Source organism: Medicago truncatula, chromosome 4 (assembly GCF_003473485.1).
Source record: "Medicago truncatula cultivar Jemalong A17 chromosome 4, MtrunA17r5.0-ANR, whole genome shotgun sequence".
In the NCBI taxonomy this organism is placed as follows: domain Eukaryota; kingdom Viridiplantae; phylum Streptophyta; class Magnoliopsida; order Fabales; family Fabaceae; genus Medicago; species Medicago truncatula.
This window is the reverse complement of record NC_053045.1, coordinates 4581247-4595805: the sequence shown is the minus strand read 5'-3', so window position 1 is coordinate 4595805 and position 14559 is coordinate 4581247. Positions and strand designations below refer to the sequence as shown.

The window sequence follows — 14559 nt, the reverse complement described above, 5'->3', positions numbered from 1 at the left end:
ACAAAACATAAAAGGTTAGTAAAAAAATTATATAATAATACCCACATGTTTTAACTAATCATTTTTTTCAGGTGAATGTTTTGACTAAACATGACAACATAAAAAAGGTTACTTTCAAAGACAACTAGCAAAATACACGTGTTAATAGAAAATAATATAATAATACCCCACATGTTTTAACTAAACATATTTTTAGGTGAATGTTTTGACTATACATGATCACACATAAAAAATTTGAATAAAATATTTTATCTTATGCCACAAAAATTATTTTATCAGTTATATTTTGGATCTTTTCCTATATATAAATAAACACAATAGAAAAAACGGAAAGATGGACACCTTAAAACTTGTCTTGACACTAGTAAATAAAAAACAAAAATAATAATAATAATAATAATAATAATAATAATAATAATAATAACCCTCTAGCAAAATATACGTGTTAACCATATAATGTCTTGTTCAAATTGTGTCAAAATATCATTTCTGTTGATATTTTTTTTTTTTAAAAGAAACATTTCTCTTGATATGCAAACTACGAGAACCATATAACTTATGGTTAGATTTATTGCTAAGGATCTATTTGGATTTGCTTATCTTTGAGTTTATGAAAAATAACTTATGTAAATAAATAAGTTTTTATGTTAATTCATAAATTTCTACTAACGAAAGTTGTATATTCGTTTTTTCATAAACTACCTTGACAAAGTTATGAATAATAAATAAAAGCTTATTTATCAGTGTAAGCTGTTTTGTATAAGCTAAAAAATATAAGTCAATCCAAACGGATATTGATGCTCTTGGCCTGACATATTGATTACCTAAATTAGTTTGGTGGGATTTGAATTCTAGATGGAAACTGGGAAGCTACATGACGAGCTTCTTTAGTTAGGCATACATCTTACATACATGATGTGGTAGCTTGATTAATGTAAAAATGAAACAATAGAATAAAATTCATAAATGAGGTAATCTTGGTACCTGATGTGAAAATAAATAAGTCAACTATAAGTCAATCATAAGCTTGTATAATCAGGTAACAATTACTCTTTACTCTTTACCACTGCTACACTGCATCAATCTTGGACTCTTGGTACTTGATTTAAGAATGAATTATGCATAATGTAACTCAGAAAATCAAAATTCAGAAAGTGGATATAAAAACAGACAGAGGACTACACAGAGTTGTGTATTTTAATTTTTACAGATGATGAGAGGGCAGAGAAAGAAAGCTTGAGAGCTTGATGACGAGGAATACTCTAAGGTATCATCATATTCAAAGATGCAAAACTGAACAGATACAAGCTTATTTATAGGAGCACGTAAGTAACTATCTGAGTAACAAGCTGATTATAACTCAATTGCTAGCTGAATCCATTTCTCTAATAAACACAAAACGCTATAATTTTTACAATAGAAGTGCATGGATAACATAACAAATCACATTTTGAATAACAATATCCTCAACCTTAAGGGCACAGGTCGCTCCTAAACAGTTTGTCACCAGGTTCCATATTTGATATCACTTTTTGCCACTCCTCATTTTTTCAATGTTTTGTATCTTGGTTGTGATTTCTTTGAAAATATCATACATAAGTTGTTCTTGTAAATAGACTTGTCTAGAAACTTGCTCCCAAACCTCCCTAATATTTGCAAGAAAGCTCCTACCTTCAAAATTGCGGCCAATTTTATTATAAATGGCCTTTGCAATGGTGATTTTGCCGATTCCACCCGTCCCCCACATCTCTAAGAGTAGAACATCATTTGATTGTTGATGAGTGTCTAGAAGTTGAATCATCTCTTACACTCGAGATTTAATTTCCACCGGATTATCAGCAATGAATAAGTCTATCTTATCAAGAAAAAGTGTAACATTTTCAACAATATTCTTGATAACTTCTCTTTCATTCCTATAAAGAAAAACAAAGAGATGGTACATTTACATTTACATGTCCATACATATATGGATATCTATGTGTTTACATATAAGTAATGACCTATGTATGCATGTGTCAAAAGTAGAGCGAACATTTGATTAAAAAACGATTATAGGCTTTTTTTTAATGGCAAAAACAAATTATTGTTAAAAAATTCTATTTTTTTGTTTTTTTTGAGAGATTGTTATTATATTATAAATTTTTCAACAACATTTTATTGAAAAATATGAAGTCTGCGTATAAATTTACTTAAAAGTATGGATCAAAAGTAGTAATTGAAAATTTTATAAGGATTAAAAATGGAAGAAAAAATTTAAGGAAAGTAAAACAAAAAGTTTATATATTTGTAAGGATGATGAACGTATTTAACTCGAATGGGTTTTTCTATCATGTGCAAATTTGCATATGTTAAAAAGTTTAAAGTAGTAACTTTGACTTGAAATTTATGTTTTTTATATTAAATATGTAACTTTTAATCAATAATCGTTGGTTTTCAATTAAAAATTACTACTTTTAATTACTTAAAATATATGTAATATTGACAAACCCATATAATTATTATGGAATGGATAATGTACAGAGAAACACGAGGATAAAACTATGGGTGCTGACATACATGGCATCACTTTAGTTGACAAGATGATTGCTCTCAAAGCCATATTTCACCCTACCTTCTATCCTTCTAACAACACCACCACTTTTTCTACTCTGCACCCCCACCACAACACAGCAAGAAGAAGAAGCTCTGTTTTTCTGTGTCTCTGCAGCACCAACTCCAATGATGAACCTGATAATAATTCAAAACCTGGAGGTGATGTTCAAAGCCAAGAGCTACTGGCTCAACTTGCAATGCTTGAGACAGAAAAAGTTCGTCTTACGGATTATTTGGATGAAAGATCTGAATATTTGACACAGTTTGGTGAAGAAGCTAAAGCTGAAATTGATAAGATTGGTGAAGATGCTCTTAAAGGATTAGATGAAGCTAGTGATAGAGTATGTATGCACTTTTCACTCACTATTTACTTGTTCAATTTGTTAACCATGCATACATTCTAGTTAGCTACAGAGTTATTCATTCTAGTACTTTACATTCCAGTAAACCATAATTCTGTTTTTAAAGTATATGAACATAACAAATAATTGTTAAAGTATGTACAATTTATCTTGTTCTCTAAAGTATATGAAAATTCATTATGTTATTCCCTAGTAGGAACTATACTTTAGAATTATTTATTATATATACTTTAGAGACTAAATGAGAGAGAGATTGGACTATAATGTTGGTCAGGTAGAAGCAATTTGCCCCCACAGGAGTATCTGAGAAACTGTAGTTTGAATCATAGGGGAGTAACCCTTGGAAGAATAAAATATTGTTTAATCAGTCGAATTGAGAATTAGTCTCATAGTCGGTCCAAATGACCGAAGTAGCGGCGGGGATGCCATGGTGGACTCATTGTGGTGCCAAAGGCTCTAATTACGGTGAGTATATGAAAATCCTTTGTATTAGTTCTTAGCATCTTGACAACAAAGTCTAAAGTGACGAATTTTATATAATTTAGAGATAATCGTTATTTTTATTTTTGTTAAGAAGTTAAACTAGCCCACCTAAATTGATACTGGGAGAGTCAAACTCAAGACCTTTAGGAGAAGCATACTCATTATTTTTAAATACTATAGAGACTAAAGTTGAAGATAGTGATACTTTAGAAACTAAAATTGAAGAGAGCGATACTATAGAGACTAAATTGATAATGTATTCTCTTACCTTCCATATTTTTTTATAAGATATGTTAATGTACTTTTAATTCTATTTTAATTGTTTAATTATTGATTGATTTCTTAGATTATATGCTTATTATGTACACTTATCATATGAAGTATAGAATATACAAACGCAAACATGCCTGCTAAAAACAGTACTTGTACAAAAGTTGCTTGAAAATTACTTCAATAATGACCCTTTTACATTCATTTGTGATTAATAGATAACAGCAAAAATAGAGAGTGAGATGCTAGCATTTGAGGAATCAAATGAACTAGACAGAGTAGAATTTGAGGAAAGTGAAAACAAAGTAATGGAGATTGAAGGTCAAATGGAAGTTGACAGAAATGAAGGACTATTCTTTAAGAACTTGGGACAGAAAGGAGCTAATGTTGATAAAGCAAAAGCCAAAGAAGAAATAGAAAAGATGAAAGATGTAACAACAAGTGAGAAAAATGGAAGAAAAACAAGGAAAAATGTTTACTTATTCTTCATTGGTCTTTTTACATATGGAATAGTTGGTTCTATTAATGTCTCATCATTAAGTAGTACTGATTGGAAGAGAGTTGCAGTTCTTGGAGCTATTCTTCTGGCTTTGTTTTCTCAGTTCATTTTTGAACAAAATAAAGACAATAATCAGAAAGATGATGAACAATGAAGAGGAACAAGGACTCAAGATCATCTTCTAATTTTTATTTTTTTATCAGATTAGAAGTTTCAGTTTCTGAGGGAAGTGATTTGTAAGTATATAACCTCAAGTGAGTGATTACAATTTGATCTGATACATCAAGCTGCTTTTCTTGGCCATGAAATACAGCTGATAATATTGGTGACTAAGTTGCCATGTCTGCTGAATTACAGAATTTCCTTAAATCTTATGTTTGTAGCGAAGACACACGCACGCGTATCATCATCGAGATTTTAAACTGTGATCATAGTCTTTGTTGTCGCATGTTGCGATGTTTGATAATATGAAAAATCACACTTAAATGTGACTGATGTGATCACAATTGTGGCTGTGCTATTATTTTGGTACCTCAAACTTTTATACTCTATCATCTATTTAGGACTGCAGTTTAAAATGATGATCATCAAAGCTACTACAGATGTGTACTTTAAAGTATAATGTGTCAGCTAAATCTTTCTATTGTATAAACAAGGAATGTGAAACTACTGGAGTATACAAAATCAAGGTCAAGTTTCTTAATTACATGTTAATGAGTCAATACCTAATCTAGTTCTTAAAATTGTAAGGTTGTATATATGCAATCTCTCAGTATTATCAATTTTTAACGATAGATCTCTGAAATCGTAATATGGTAATCATATTCATCCAGCTGTCATGTTCTGTTATAAAATGTATCTTAGATTGGATCCACATAGTTTCAAATGCATTTTCAACATTACCAACTTAATATCATTATACTCCTTGCAAATACCAATCTTGTAAAAAGTGATGTGAGGCGCTAAGTTGATACAATTTTACAATTACCAGATTAGATATTTACTCCATCTACATGAAAAAGTGATGTTCAACAATTTCCTCTCCAATCATCTTAAACAACCAAATCAGGCGTTTCTTTCTGACCCTCCACTCCACATATATAATTTGAAATGTTGTAGGGCAATGGAGGGTGTTATTAATGTGTTTTTACACCTTTCAGAATATATAATCCAAAATAGTTTAGTACGTGTGGAAAGCTAGCAGGGTGGGATAAGAAACTCTCAATATATATGTCTTTCTTTCCTTTTACTTTCTAACTTATCATGTATGAACAAACGGGTTGTACCTCCTAAACATGAGTTGTGGTCTTTCCGCGGGTGATATGATCCGCCCCAAACGGCGGGGGGAGGGGGATGTGTGCCCTACAAAAGACACTTTGATGGTGAAGTAAGGTGATGTGGATAGCAAAAGTGTGTGAAGTGAATGAGGGGATCATATCGGGAGGTGGGACACCCATTTACATTGATGCGTTCTAATGATACGCTCCTTATTGTTGCTATATTTGCTCCTGGGATCAGGGCCACCGGCCACGTGACCGAATCAAGAGTTTTAGGCCTTGAAATTATAGGTTGGAAAAAGGTCTCAAAATATGTTAGTTATAAATATATAATACAAAAAAAAAATTGAATGAATGTTTCCCAAGTTAAGTTGGTAAAATTGAAGGCATCGTATCGTATTCTCATTCTCTTTGTCCATGGTTCAACTCTTACTTCAACAAATCTTGAATTTTTTTTATTTATTTTCATAAAACTTATGTAACTTATTATTGTAAAATGCCTTGTAATAAAAAATAAAATAAAATGTTTTAGGCCTTTAAACTTGTTGGGCCGCCTCTGCATGAGATTTTGTTGAAATGACACTTTTATTTGTGTGTCTAAACACGTGCGTTTGATTTGCTAAAAAATAAAGTACAAGACAAAACAACTCTAGTTGTTCAGTGTTTGATTTGTAAAACTGTTTCAGGTACATGACAAACTGGAGGCAAGGGACAGGAGAAAAACTCATATTTTTGTCTCTCACAAAACCGCAACACAACTTTTTGTCCCACGTACAAGTTGTCTAAAATACCAAAATAGCATTTTGTCCCCCAAAAATCGCATAAAACAAAAAATTACTCATTGCCATAAAAAATTTGTCGTGTGTTGTTCTGCCTTATGCAGTGGCGGAGCCAGAAATTTCATCGAGCATGGGCAAAATTTTGACCGCAAATTTACATGTGATATAATATATAAATAGTCATAAATTTAAATAAAAGAGGCTCGTCATTTTGTCGATAAAAGTACAATTTGAAATAAGAGAGATGCAACATAACCTGTCAATAGTGTGCTAAATAAAATTAGGAGGTAATTGCCCTTTCTGAGACATTCTGCTGTGAATGTTCAAATAATATCAACATCATCAAGTGGGTTGATTATCTCCCACTCGGTGTAACATATCATCAAGTCATTGAACCACACATCGTTGATCTTGTTGGTAACATTCTTTCTTACGGGCTTATGAAGTGATCGTAAGTTGTAACTTAATATTATGTCATTTTGTCTAATAAGCTATTTAGTGATTCAAATTTGGTTACCATAAATTAAAGAGCAATGGAGTATATATAAATTTTGATTTCTGTGAGTATTGAGTATTGGTTTGGATGAATGGTATAATAGTTTATAGTTAGGGAAAATTATTCTAGTTAAGTCACTTCAAGAATTTATTCTATAATTGATTATAGTAATCAATTTCTAATTCCAATGATATTGATTATAATATTTTATTATATTGATTAAACTAATTTTAGTGGTAATTTTATGAATTATTTATTTTTAGAATTTATAGTAGAATAGAAAATATAAAAAAATAAAACAATGATAAGTTTTAGTGACAACCACAACTGTAGGTAAAGGTTCATAATGTTTTAAAATGGTCTTCTTAGAATTACATACGTTTTGCCCGTAGGTAAAAGTGGAAAAATATGCAATGACAACCATTTGACGATGACAGATGAATTTAGCTACGGAAATTTATCCTAAAATGTATAGAATATATATTTAACTCTGGTTAAACATTATTGAGATTATTAACTGGTCTAGTGGTTAGTTTTTGCTATAATCTAGTGAGTCTTCATGGGTCTAAGAGAAGATCTGCAGATGAATCCGGGCGAGTGCCCAGGCTCGTCGGACGGTAAATCCGCCCATGGTCTTGTGTTGTGATGTTCTCTTTTGTAATTACTCTTATGGAAACCAAACACACACCTCCCTGAGATGATGCAGGAGAGAGTCTCTTGCTGCACGTTGTCATCTCTCTCAGGTATGATGCAAGAGGCATAGTTGGGTTACACCTTGCTATGTGTGGACAAGGTGGTCATTTTAAACTTTTTTATTTACAATTATTACCCTTTTTTAAACATATAAATTGTCATTTTTGTTGTACCAAAAAAAAAAAAAAAAATTTGTCATTTTTGAGTTGAACTTTCTTGTTCAACTAAAGATAAATTCACTTTTTTAAGTTGATTGAATAAATTTACAATTATTCAATAAATCAACTGTGGTGGAATCCCTGACAGGATCGACTATGTGCAGACTGCTGCATTATTTACTACTTAGTCAAACTGCAAGTCTTTGAACAGAGCACTTCCCAACTCCATAGATCTCTTCCTTTCTTTTCCTTAGTGTTTCGAAACCACAAATCATTCATCCATGTCTTACCCAACAAGTTCCTCTTCATATGATTTACAGAGAAGAAGGACACTGCTTCTTGATCTGAACCTCACTCCATTTGAGAACGATTTGGCTCTAACAAAAAAGTATGACGTGTTTTTGAGTTTCCGAGGAGAAGACACTCGCGCATCATTCATTTCACATCTCACATCATCTCTTCAGAACGCCGGAATCCTCATTTTCAAGGATGATCAGTCGCTTCAAAGAGGAGATCACATATCCCCATCGCTAGTTCACGCAATTGAATCTTCTAAAATTTCTGTTATAGTCTTCTCAAAAAACTACGCCGATTCCAAGTGGTGTCTTCAAGAGTTGTGGCAAATAATGGTGCGTCACAGAACCACAGGCCAGGTTGTACTGCCTGTGTTCTACGATGTCGATCCTTCTGAAGTTCGTCATCAAACTGGTGAGTTTGGTAAATCATTTCTAAATCTATTGAACAGAATTTCACATGAGGAGAAATGGATGGCGTTAGAGTGGAGAAATGAGCTTCGTGTTGCGGCTGGCCTTGCTGGATTTGTTGTCCTAAATTCCAGGTTAATTTTGTGTTTTTAAGGATAAACAACTTAATGCTATAATATATGTGCTTAATGCTTATCATATCATATAACAAATTTGTACTAAATGACATAATGCTTCTTTGGTCAACACTTTCAATCTAATTGCAACTTTTTGTAACGACTCTGCTTACACACATACATATGTAATTACTTTTACATATACGTTTGTGAATGTAAATGTACCATTCCTTTGTTCTTTTTTTGTAGGAACGAAAGTGAGGTTATCAAGGATATTGTTGAAAATGTTACACGTTTACTGGACAAGACAGACTTGTTCGTTGCTGATAATCCTGTGGGTATCGATTCTCGAGTGCAAGATATGATTCAACTTCTAGACACTCAACAAACAAATGATGTTCTACTACTAGGGATGTGGGGGATGGGTGGAATTGGAAAAACCACCGTTGCAAAGGCCATTTACAATAAAATTGGTCGCAATTTTGAAGGTAGGAGCTTTATTGCAAATATTAGGGAGGTTTGGGGGAAAGATTGTGGTCAAGTGAATCTACAAGAACAACTTATGTATGATATTTTTAAAGAAACCACAACCAAGATACAGAACGTTGAATCAGGAATATCTATATTAAATGGAAGACTCTGTCATAAAAGAGTACTTCTTGTACTTGACGATGTGAATAAACTGGACCAGCTAAATGCTTTGTGTGGAAGTTGTAAATGGTTTGCTCCAGGTAGTAGAATAATCATCACAACTAGAGATAAGCATATACTTAGAGGAAATAGGGTTGACAAAATATACATAATGAAAGAAATGGATGAAAGTGAATCTCTTGAGCTTTTTAGTTGGCATGCATTCAAGCAAGCGAGGCCTAGCAAAGATTTTTCAGAAATTTCCACAAATGTAGTTCAGTATTCTGGGAGATTGCCGCTAGCTCTTGAAGTCCTTGGGTCCTATTTGTTTGATAGGGAGGTAACAGAGTGGATTTGTGTATTGGAGAAACTCAAAAGAATTCCCAATGATCAAGTACATCAGAAGTTAAAAATAAGCTACGATGGCTTAAATGATGATACAGAGAAATCAATATTCCTTGACATTGCTTGTTTCTTTATTGGGATGGATCGAAATGATGTCATTCATATATTAAATGGTTCTGGATTTTTCGCAGAAATTGGAATAAGTGTCCTTGTTGAGAGAAGCCTTGTAACGGTTGATGATAAGAACAAGCTTGGCATGCATGATTTGCTGCGAGATATGGGAAGGGAAATCATTCGTGAGAAATCACCAATGGAGCCTGAGGAACGTAGTAGGTTGTGGTTTCATGATGATGTGCTTGATGTATTGTCAGAACATACTGTAAGAACTTCATATACTTTGTTTTAAATTCTGAATATTAAATATTTTATTTTGAGTAAATAAGAAGATCTAGATTTGGAATATCTTAAACTTTAAGAAGCAAATAACATTTGAGTTAGCAGTTAATATTCAACATTCATTTGTTCTGTTGTTAGCACAAAAGCTTTGAATTTAGTTTGGTTGCGAATCTTTTTGTAGTTCCTGACTCTTGGTAACACGTGATTGGTTTTTTTACAATTTTTTTATTTGCCTTATATCTTTTAGTTTTACACATGTGGTTGTGCTTCCTAGCTCTGTAGCATGTTTTAATTCTGGTCCTTTATATTTCATAGGGAACAAAAGCTGTTGAGGGACTGACTTTGAAGATGCCATGTCATAGTGCACAACGATTTAGTACTAAAACATTTGAGAACATGAAGAAACTCAGATTGCTGCAACTTTCTGGTGTACAACTTGATGGAGATTTTAAATATATTTCAAGAAATTTAAAATGGCTGCACTGGAATGGATTTCCTTTAAGATGCATACCTTCAAACTTCTATCAAAGAAATATAGTTTCCATTGAGTTAGAAAACAGCAATGCTAAACTTGTGTGGAAAGAGATTCAGGTATTAGTTTGGAGTTAATTTTTGTATTTTGAGTTGTTTTCACTTTTCATATTTGTGAATGATATTTAGGTGTTGCATCCAAAGTGGACTTTTGGGCATTTGCGTCACAAAAGTATTAGAAGGATTGGAGTCCTGGATATCATGTCCATTGGTTTCAATAATAATTACTAGACCAGTCAAGTTTTTATATTTATTTAGTCAATTGAATTGTTGGTTAAGACTTTGGTTCAAAAAAGCAAAACACAAAGCATTTTGTAAGTAAATTAAGATTCAATTTATGAATACACTAAGACATTGGGTTTGACTTGTGTCAATTACAAAGATAATTCTCAGTTAATCAATAATTTACGCTTCATATAATTCTCAACCATTTACTCTGATGCTATTAATATCAATTATCAACTACACCATGTCTATTAACAATCTTTCTTTTAATCAATTAACTTCACTCTCATGCAAAGTAATAAATGATAGTTCAAATACTAACTGAAATGTAACTAATCCGACCTCTCTTTACCAATTAATCATTGAGTTCCATTGATGACTTATGGTGAGATTTCCTATTTAACTAATCAATTTCTTAAAGATTAGTTATGCCTTAAAGGGATTAAAATACAAGGATTAATTCAACAATACAAAGAAAAACATAAATCATAACTTCTATATAATAGACATGTTGTAATTACTTCTGTTGTTTATCTTTTTCTCTGCTTTATCCGTAACTTCTCTATAATATTTTTATTTTTGCAGAGGATGGAGCAGCTGAAGATTCTAAATCTTAGTCATTCTCATCATTTGACACAGACCCCTGACTTTTCATACTTGCCTAATCTTGAAAAGCTAGTGCTCGAAGATTGCCCAAGGCTGTCTCAGGTTTCCCATAGCATTGGACATCTCAAAAAAGTTGTTTTGATAAATTTGAAAGATTGTATTAGCCTTTGTAGCCTTCCAAGAAACATCTATACGTTGAAAACTCTGAATACTCTCATTCTATCGGGATGTTTAATGATTGACAAGTTGGAAGAGGACTTGGAACAAATGGAATCTTTAACCACCCTGATTGCAAATAATACTGGTATAACAAAAGTTCCCTTTTCATTAGTAAGGTCAAAAAGCATTGGATTTATTTCTCTGTGTGGATATGAAGGATTCTCACGTGATGTGTTTCCTTCTATCATTTGGTCTTGGATGTCACCAAATAATCTGTCACCCGCTTTTCAAACAGCTTCTCACATGTCATCCCTTGTGTCTTTAGAGGCATCAACTTGTATTTTCCACGATCTATCATCTATTTCCATTGTCCTTCCAAAGCTTCAAAGCCTTTGGCTGACATGTGGATCAGAACTTCAACTATCACAAGATGCAACACGAATTGTGAATGCTTTAAGTGTAGCAAGTTCTATGGAATTGGAATCAACTGCAACTACATCACAAGTACCAGATGTGAATTCATTAATTGAATGTCGCAGTCAAGTGAAAGTTTCAACCACTCCAAATTCCATGAAATCTCTTTTATTTCAAATGGGAATGAACTCCCTAATCACCAATATTCTGAAAGAGAGGATCTTAAAGGTTTCACTCTATCTCTCTTGCATGTGTCCAATTGTTACACTTTTTATATAGACAATAATAATGTCTTATAGCTCTGGTAGTTGAATTATTTTTATTGTATCAATTATGTTATATGTGATATCTTTCTTATATGACTATAACTATTAACCAAATATGCATGTAAGTGTATGGACTTATTTGCTTTTGGTATAAAATGTTGAATAATTAAAGTAATGAAATCCTAAACATGGTATAGATATTTTACATGCAATCCTGATAAATTTTGCTTTTAGTCTTTACATATTTTTTAAGATAAATTCTTTTATATTCTATACATTTTGTTGGGGAAAAACTGGCATAGAGAAATAAAGAACACAAAAGTATAATGTGGAAAACTCCAAAACAGGAGAAAGCCACGGTCCTTATCTAATGACAATTAGAGATTTTTTAGCCTATTTTCACTTTACAGAATTTGACTATCGATGAGCATGGTCGTTTTTCACTCCCTTGTGATAATTACCCGGATTGGTTAGCTTTCAATTCAGAAGGTTCTTCTGTAATTTTTGAAGTCCCTCAAGTGGAAGGACGTAGCTTGAAGACAATAATGTGCATTGTCTATTCTTCAAGCCCATACGACATAACATCAGATGGCCTTGAAAATGTGTTAGTGATAAATCACACAAAGACCACCATTCAACTCTATAAGAGAGAAGCATTATCCTCCTTTGAAAATGAGGAGTGGCAGAGAGTTGTAACAAATATGGAACCTGGTGACAAGGTGGAGATTGTTGTCGTTTTTGGGAACAGTTTCATTGTGATGAAGACAGCAGTTTATCTCATATATGATGAACCAGTCGTCGAAATATTGGAGCAATGTCATACACCAGATAAGAATGTTCTTGTTGATATCGGTGATGAAAATGAATGTGCTGCCATGAGGATCTCTCGCCAAGTAGAGCCTACAGATGATTTTGAACAAAAACAGAAAAGAAGAAAAATCGACTGAATATGGAAGGTAAAATTTTATTTGAGTTAATCACCAATTTGGTCCTTTGAAATAAGAGAATTTCAAAGGATAAACTTTATAGACTAAAAAGACAGATAGACAATCTATCATTTTCAGAGAGCTTCTGTGAATTTTCCATATTTCATTAATTTCAAAGATCATTTTGGGGGTTTGTGCCTTTAATTCTCATTGTCTCTGTAAACCTTGTATAGGTGTTGCTAGTTGTGGCTGATTGGTGAATTATAGTTTATGAAAGTGGATTGCAGATTTTATGCTTACATTGGTGGCTACTAATGCTCTTATTGCTGAGGCATGAGGTTCCAGGGAAAGTTAAGTTGACTTAGATCTTGGTTTCACAGAAATCCAACTTGAGTTTGACTGGTAAGCTCGGATCCTAATGCTTTAATGGGAGTAAGATAAGGAAACTGATCAACAAATTTAATACTAGTATACTTCTACAGAAAATTGTCAGATGGAAATCATTCATGTTTTAAATGAAGGCATTGAAATGCAGCCAATCTTGGAAATTTCAGTATGCTTCAAGAAGAATTCATTGTATGCCTGCCTTCATATAGATTTTATTATGCTAAGTTTTTGGTTTTTCTCATACAGTGGTTTACTAAGCCATTCAATCTTTTATTTTCTTTCAGGTCTCCAAACCAATAAACATAAACTGTGAGACTTCTAATGTTTAGTTTAAGTGGATTTGTTATTCAAGAGCTATGTGAACTTCATGCCACAACAGGGTGCGCAAGGGAGTGAATATGTACATCTTGTAGTCGAGGAAAGGCACCTTCAATATCGTTAAGTTTGGATATATACATATAAACACCCCATTTGAATGATCCTTTAATTGCTTCAACAAATGAATGTGATATTTCATCCCCCCTCTTAAGCTTGTCATCTGCAAAGAAACTTATAATTTGGTTCAGAGGAAAAGCCTTACTCAAATGAGCAAGAGAGCCTCCTAGTTGTGATCTTTTTTTTTTATTTGAAGGAAAGGAAGGAGGAAGGAGTGATCTTTATAATGTAAACAAAGTACAAAAAAAATGTAAAAATATGTTGTTGAGTTATCGAAAGTGATGCTATTTCTATGACCAACATTTTAACAAGTGTTACGTTAAGGCCAAGTAATTAAAAAAATTATAACATCTATATAGCTGACAGCATTTAAAAATGTTTCTAATTCCTTTTTATAACACTATAAAATAGTTATAATTTACATTTTCAAAATATTAAAAAAATAGTTTAATTTTTTGCAACATGGATATTATTGAGATGATTAGATCTTGGCCATTGGTTTCAAGAAAAGAAAAAAGGGGGTTTTTAGTGTTTTTATTATATATTGAAGTTGTATTTAAGTCTCACATTCTAATTGTGAGAGCTAGTTTTGAAGAGTGAGATCCAAGTTCGTTTAATATGGTATCAAAAGACTTTGTGGTCATGTTGTGGGAATTGGACGATCCACATTAGGCATGTTGGATGGGTATTGAAGTTGTACTTTTCACATTGTCGAGGTTTATGGGCAATGCAACGGAAATATGTGTTTGGAGACTCTCATTATGAACTAATTTTTGGGAGTGAGATACAAGTCATTCACTATTTTACGCA

General features: G+C 32.5%; 2 protein-coding genes across 9 annotated transcripts; both read left to right on the top strand.

The window, feature by feature from the left end:
* The first annotated feature begins 2508 nt into the window (after positions 1–2508).
* LOC11412574 (uncharacterized) lies at positions 2509–4712 on the top strand. Its single transcript, XM_003604561.4, has 2 exons — positions 2509–2933; positions 3926–4712. Exons 1-2 carry the CDS (start codon positions 2541–2543, stop codon positions 4358–4360), a joined length of 828 nt encoding a protein of 275 aa, XP_003604609.1. The 5' UTR covers positions 2509–2540; the 3' UTR covers positions 4361–4712.
* A 2935-nt stretch (positions 4713–7647) lies between these two features.
* LOC11414540 (disease resistance protein RPV1) lies at positions 7648–14049 on the top strand. 8 transcript variants are annotated; one of them, XM_039833151.1, is made up of 8 exons: positions 7648–7756; positions 7805–8447; positions 8679–9783; positions 10116–10391; positions 11142–11963; positions 12412–12957; positions 13161–13503; positions 13599–14049. In XM_039833151.1, the coding sequence occupies exons 2-6, from the start codon at positions 7891–7893 to the stop codon at positions 12946–12948; spliced, it is 3297 nt and encodes a 1098-aa protein (XP_039689085.1). In that variant the 5' UTR covers positions 7648–7756; positions 7805–7890; the 3' UTR covers positions 12949–12957; positions 13161–13503; positions 13599–14049. The 8 variants fall into 8 exon arrangements, with proteins under 8 accessions (XP_039689085.1, XP_039689083.1, XP_039689088.1 ...); XM_039833154.1 differs by lacking the exon at positions 7648–7756 and having other exon boundaries at positions 7891–8447; positions 13215–13329; positions 13421–13503; XM_039833150.1 differs by lacking the exon at positions 7648–7756 and having other exon boundaries at positions 7891–8447; positions 13161–13329; positions 13421–13503.
* Positions 14050–14559: the final 510 nt, after the last annotated feature.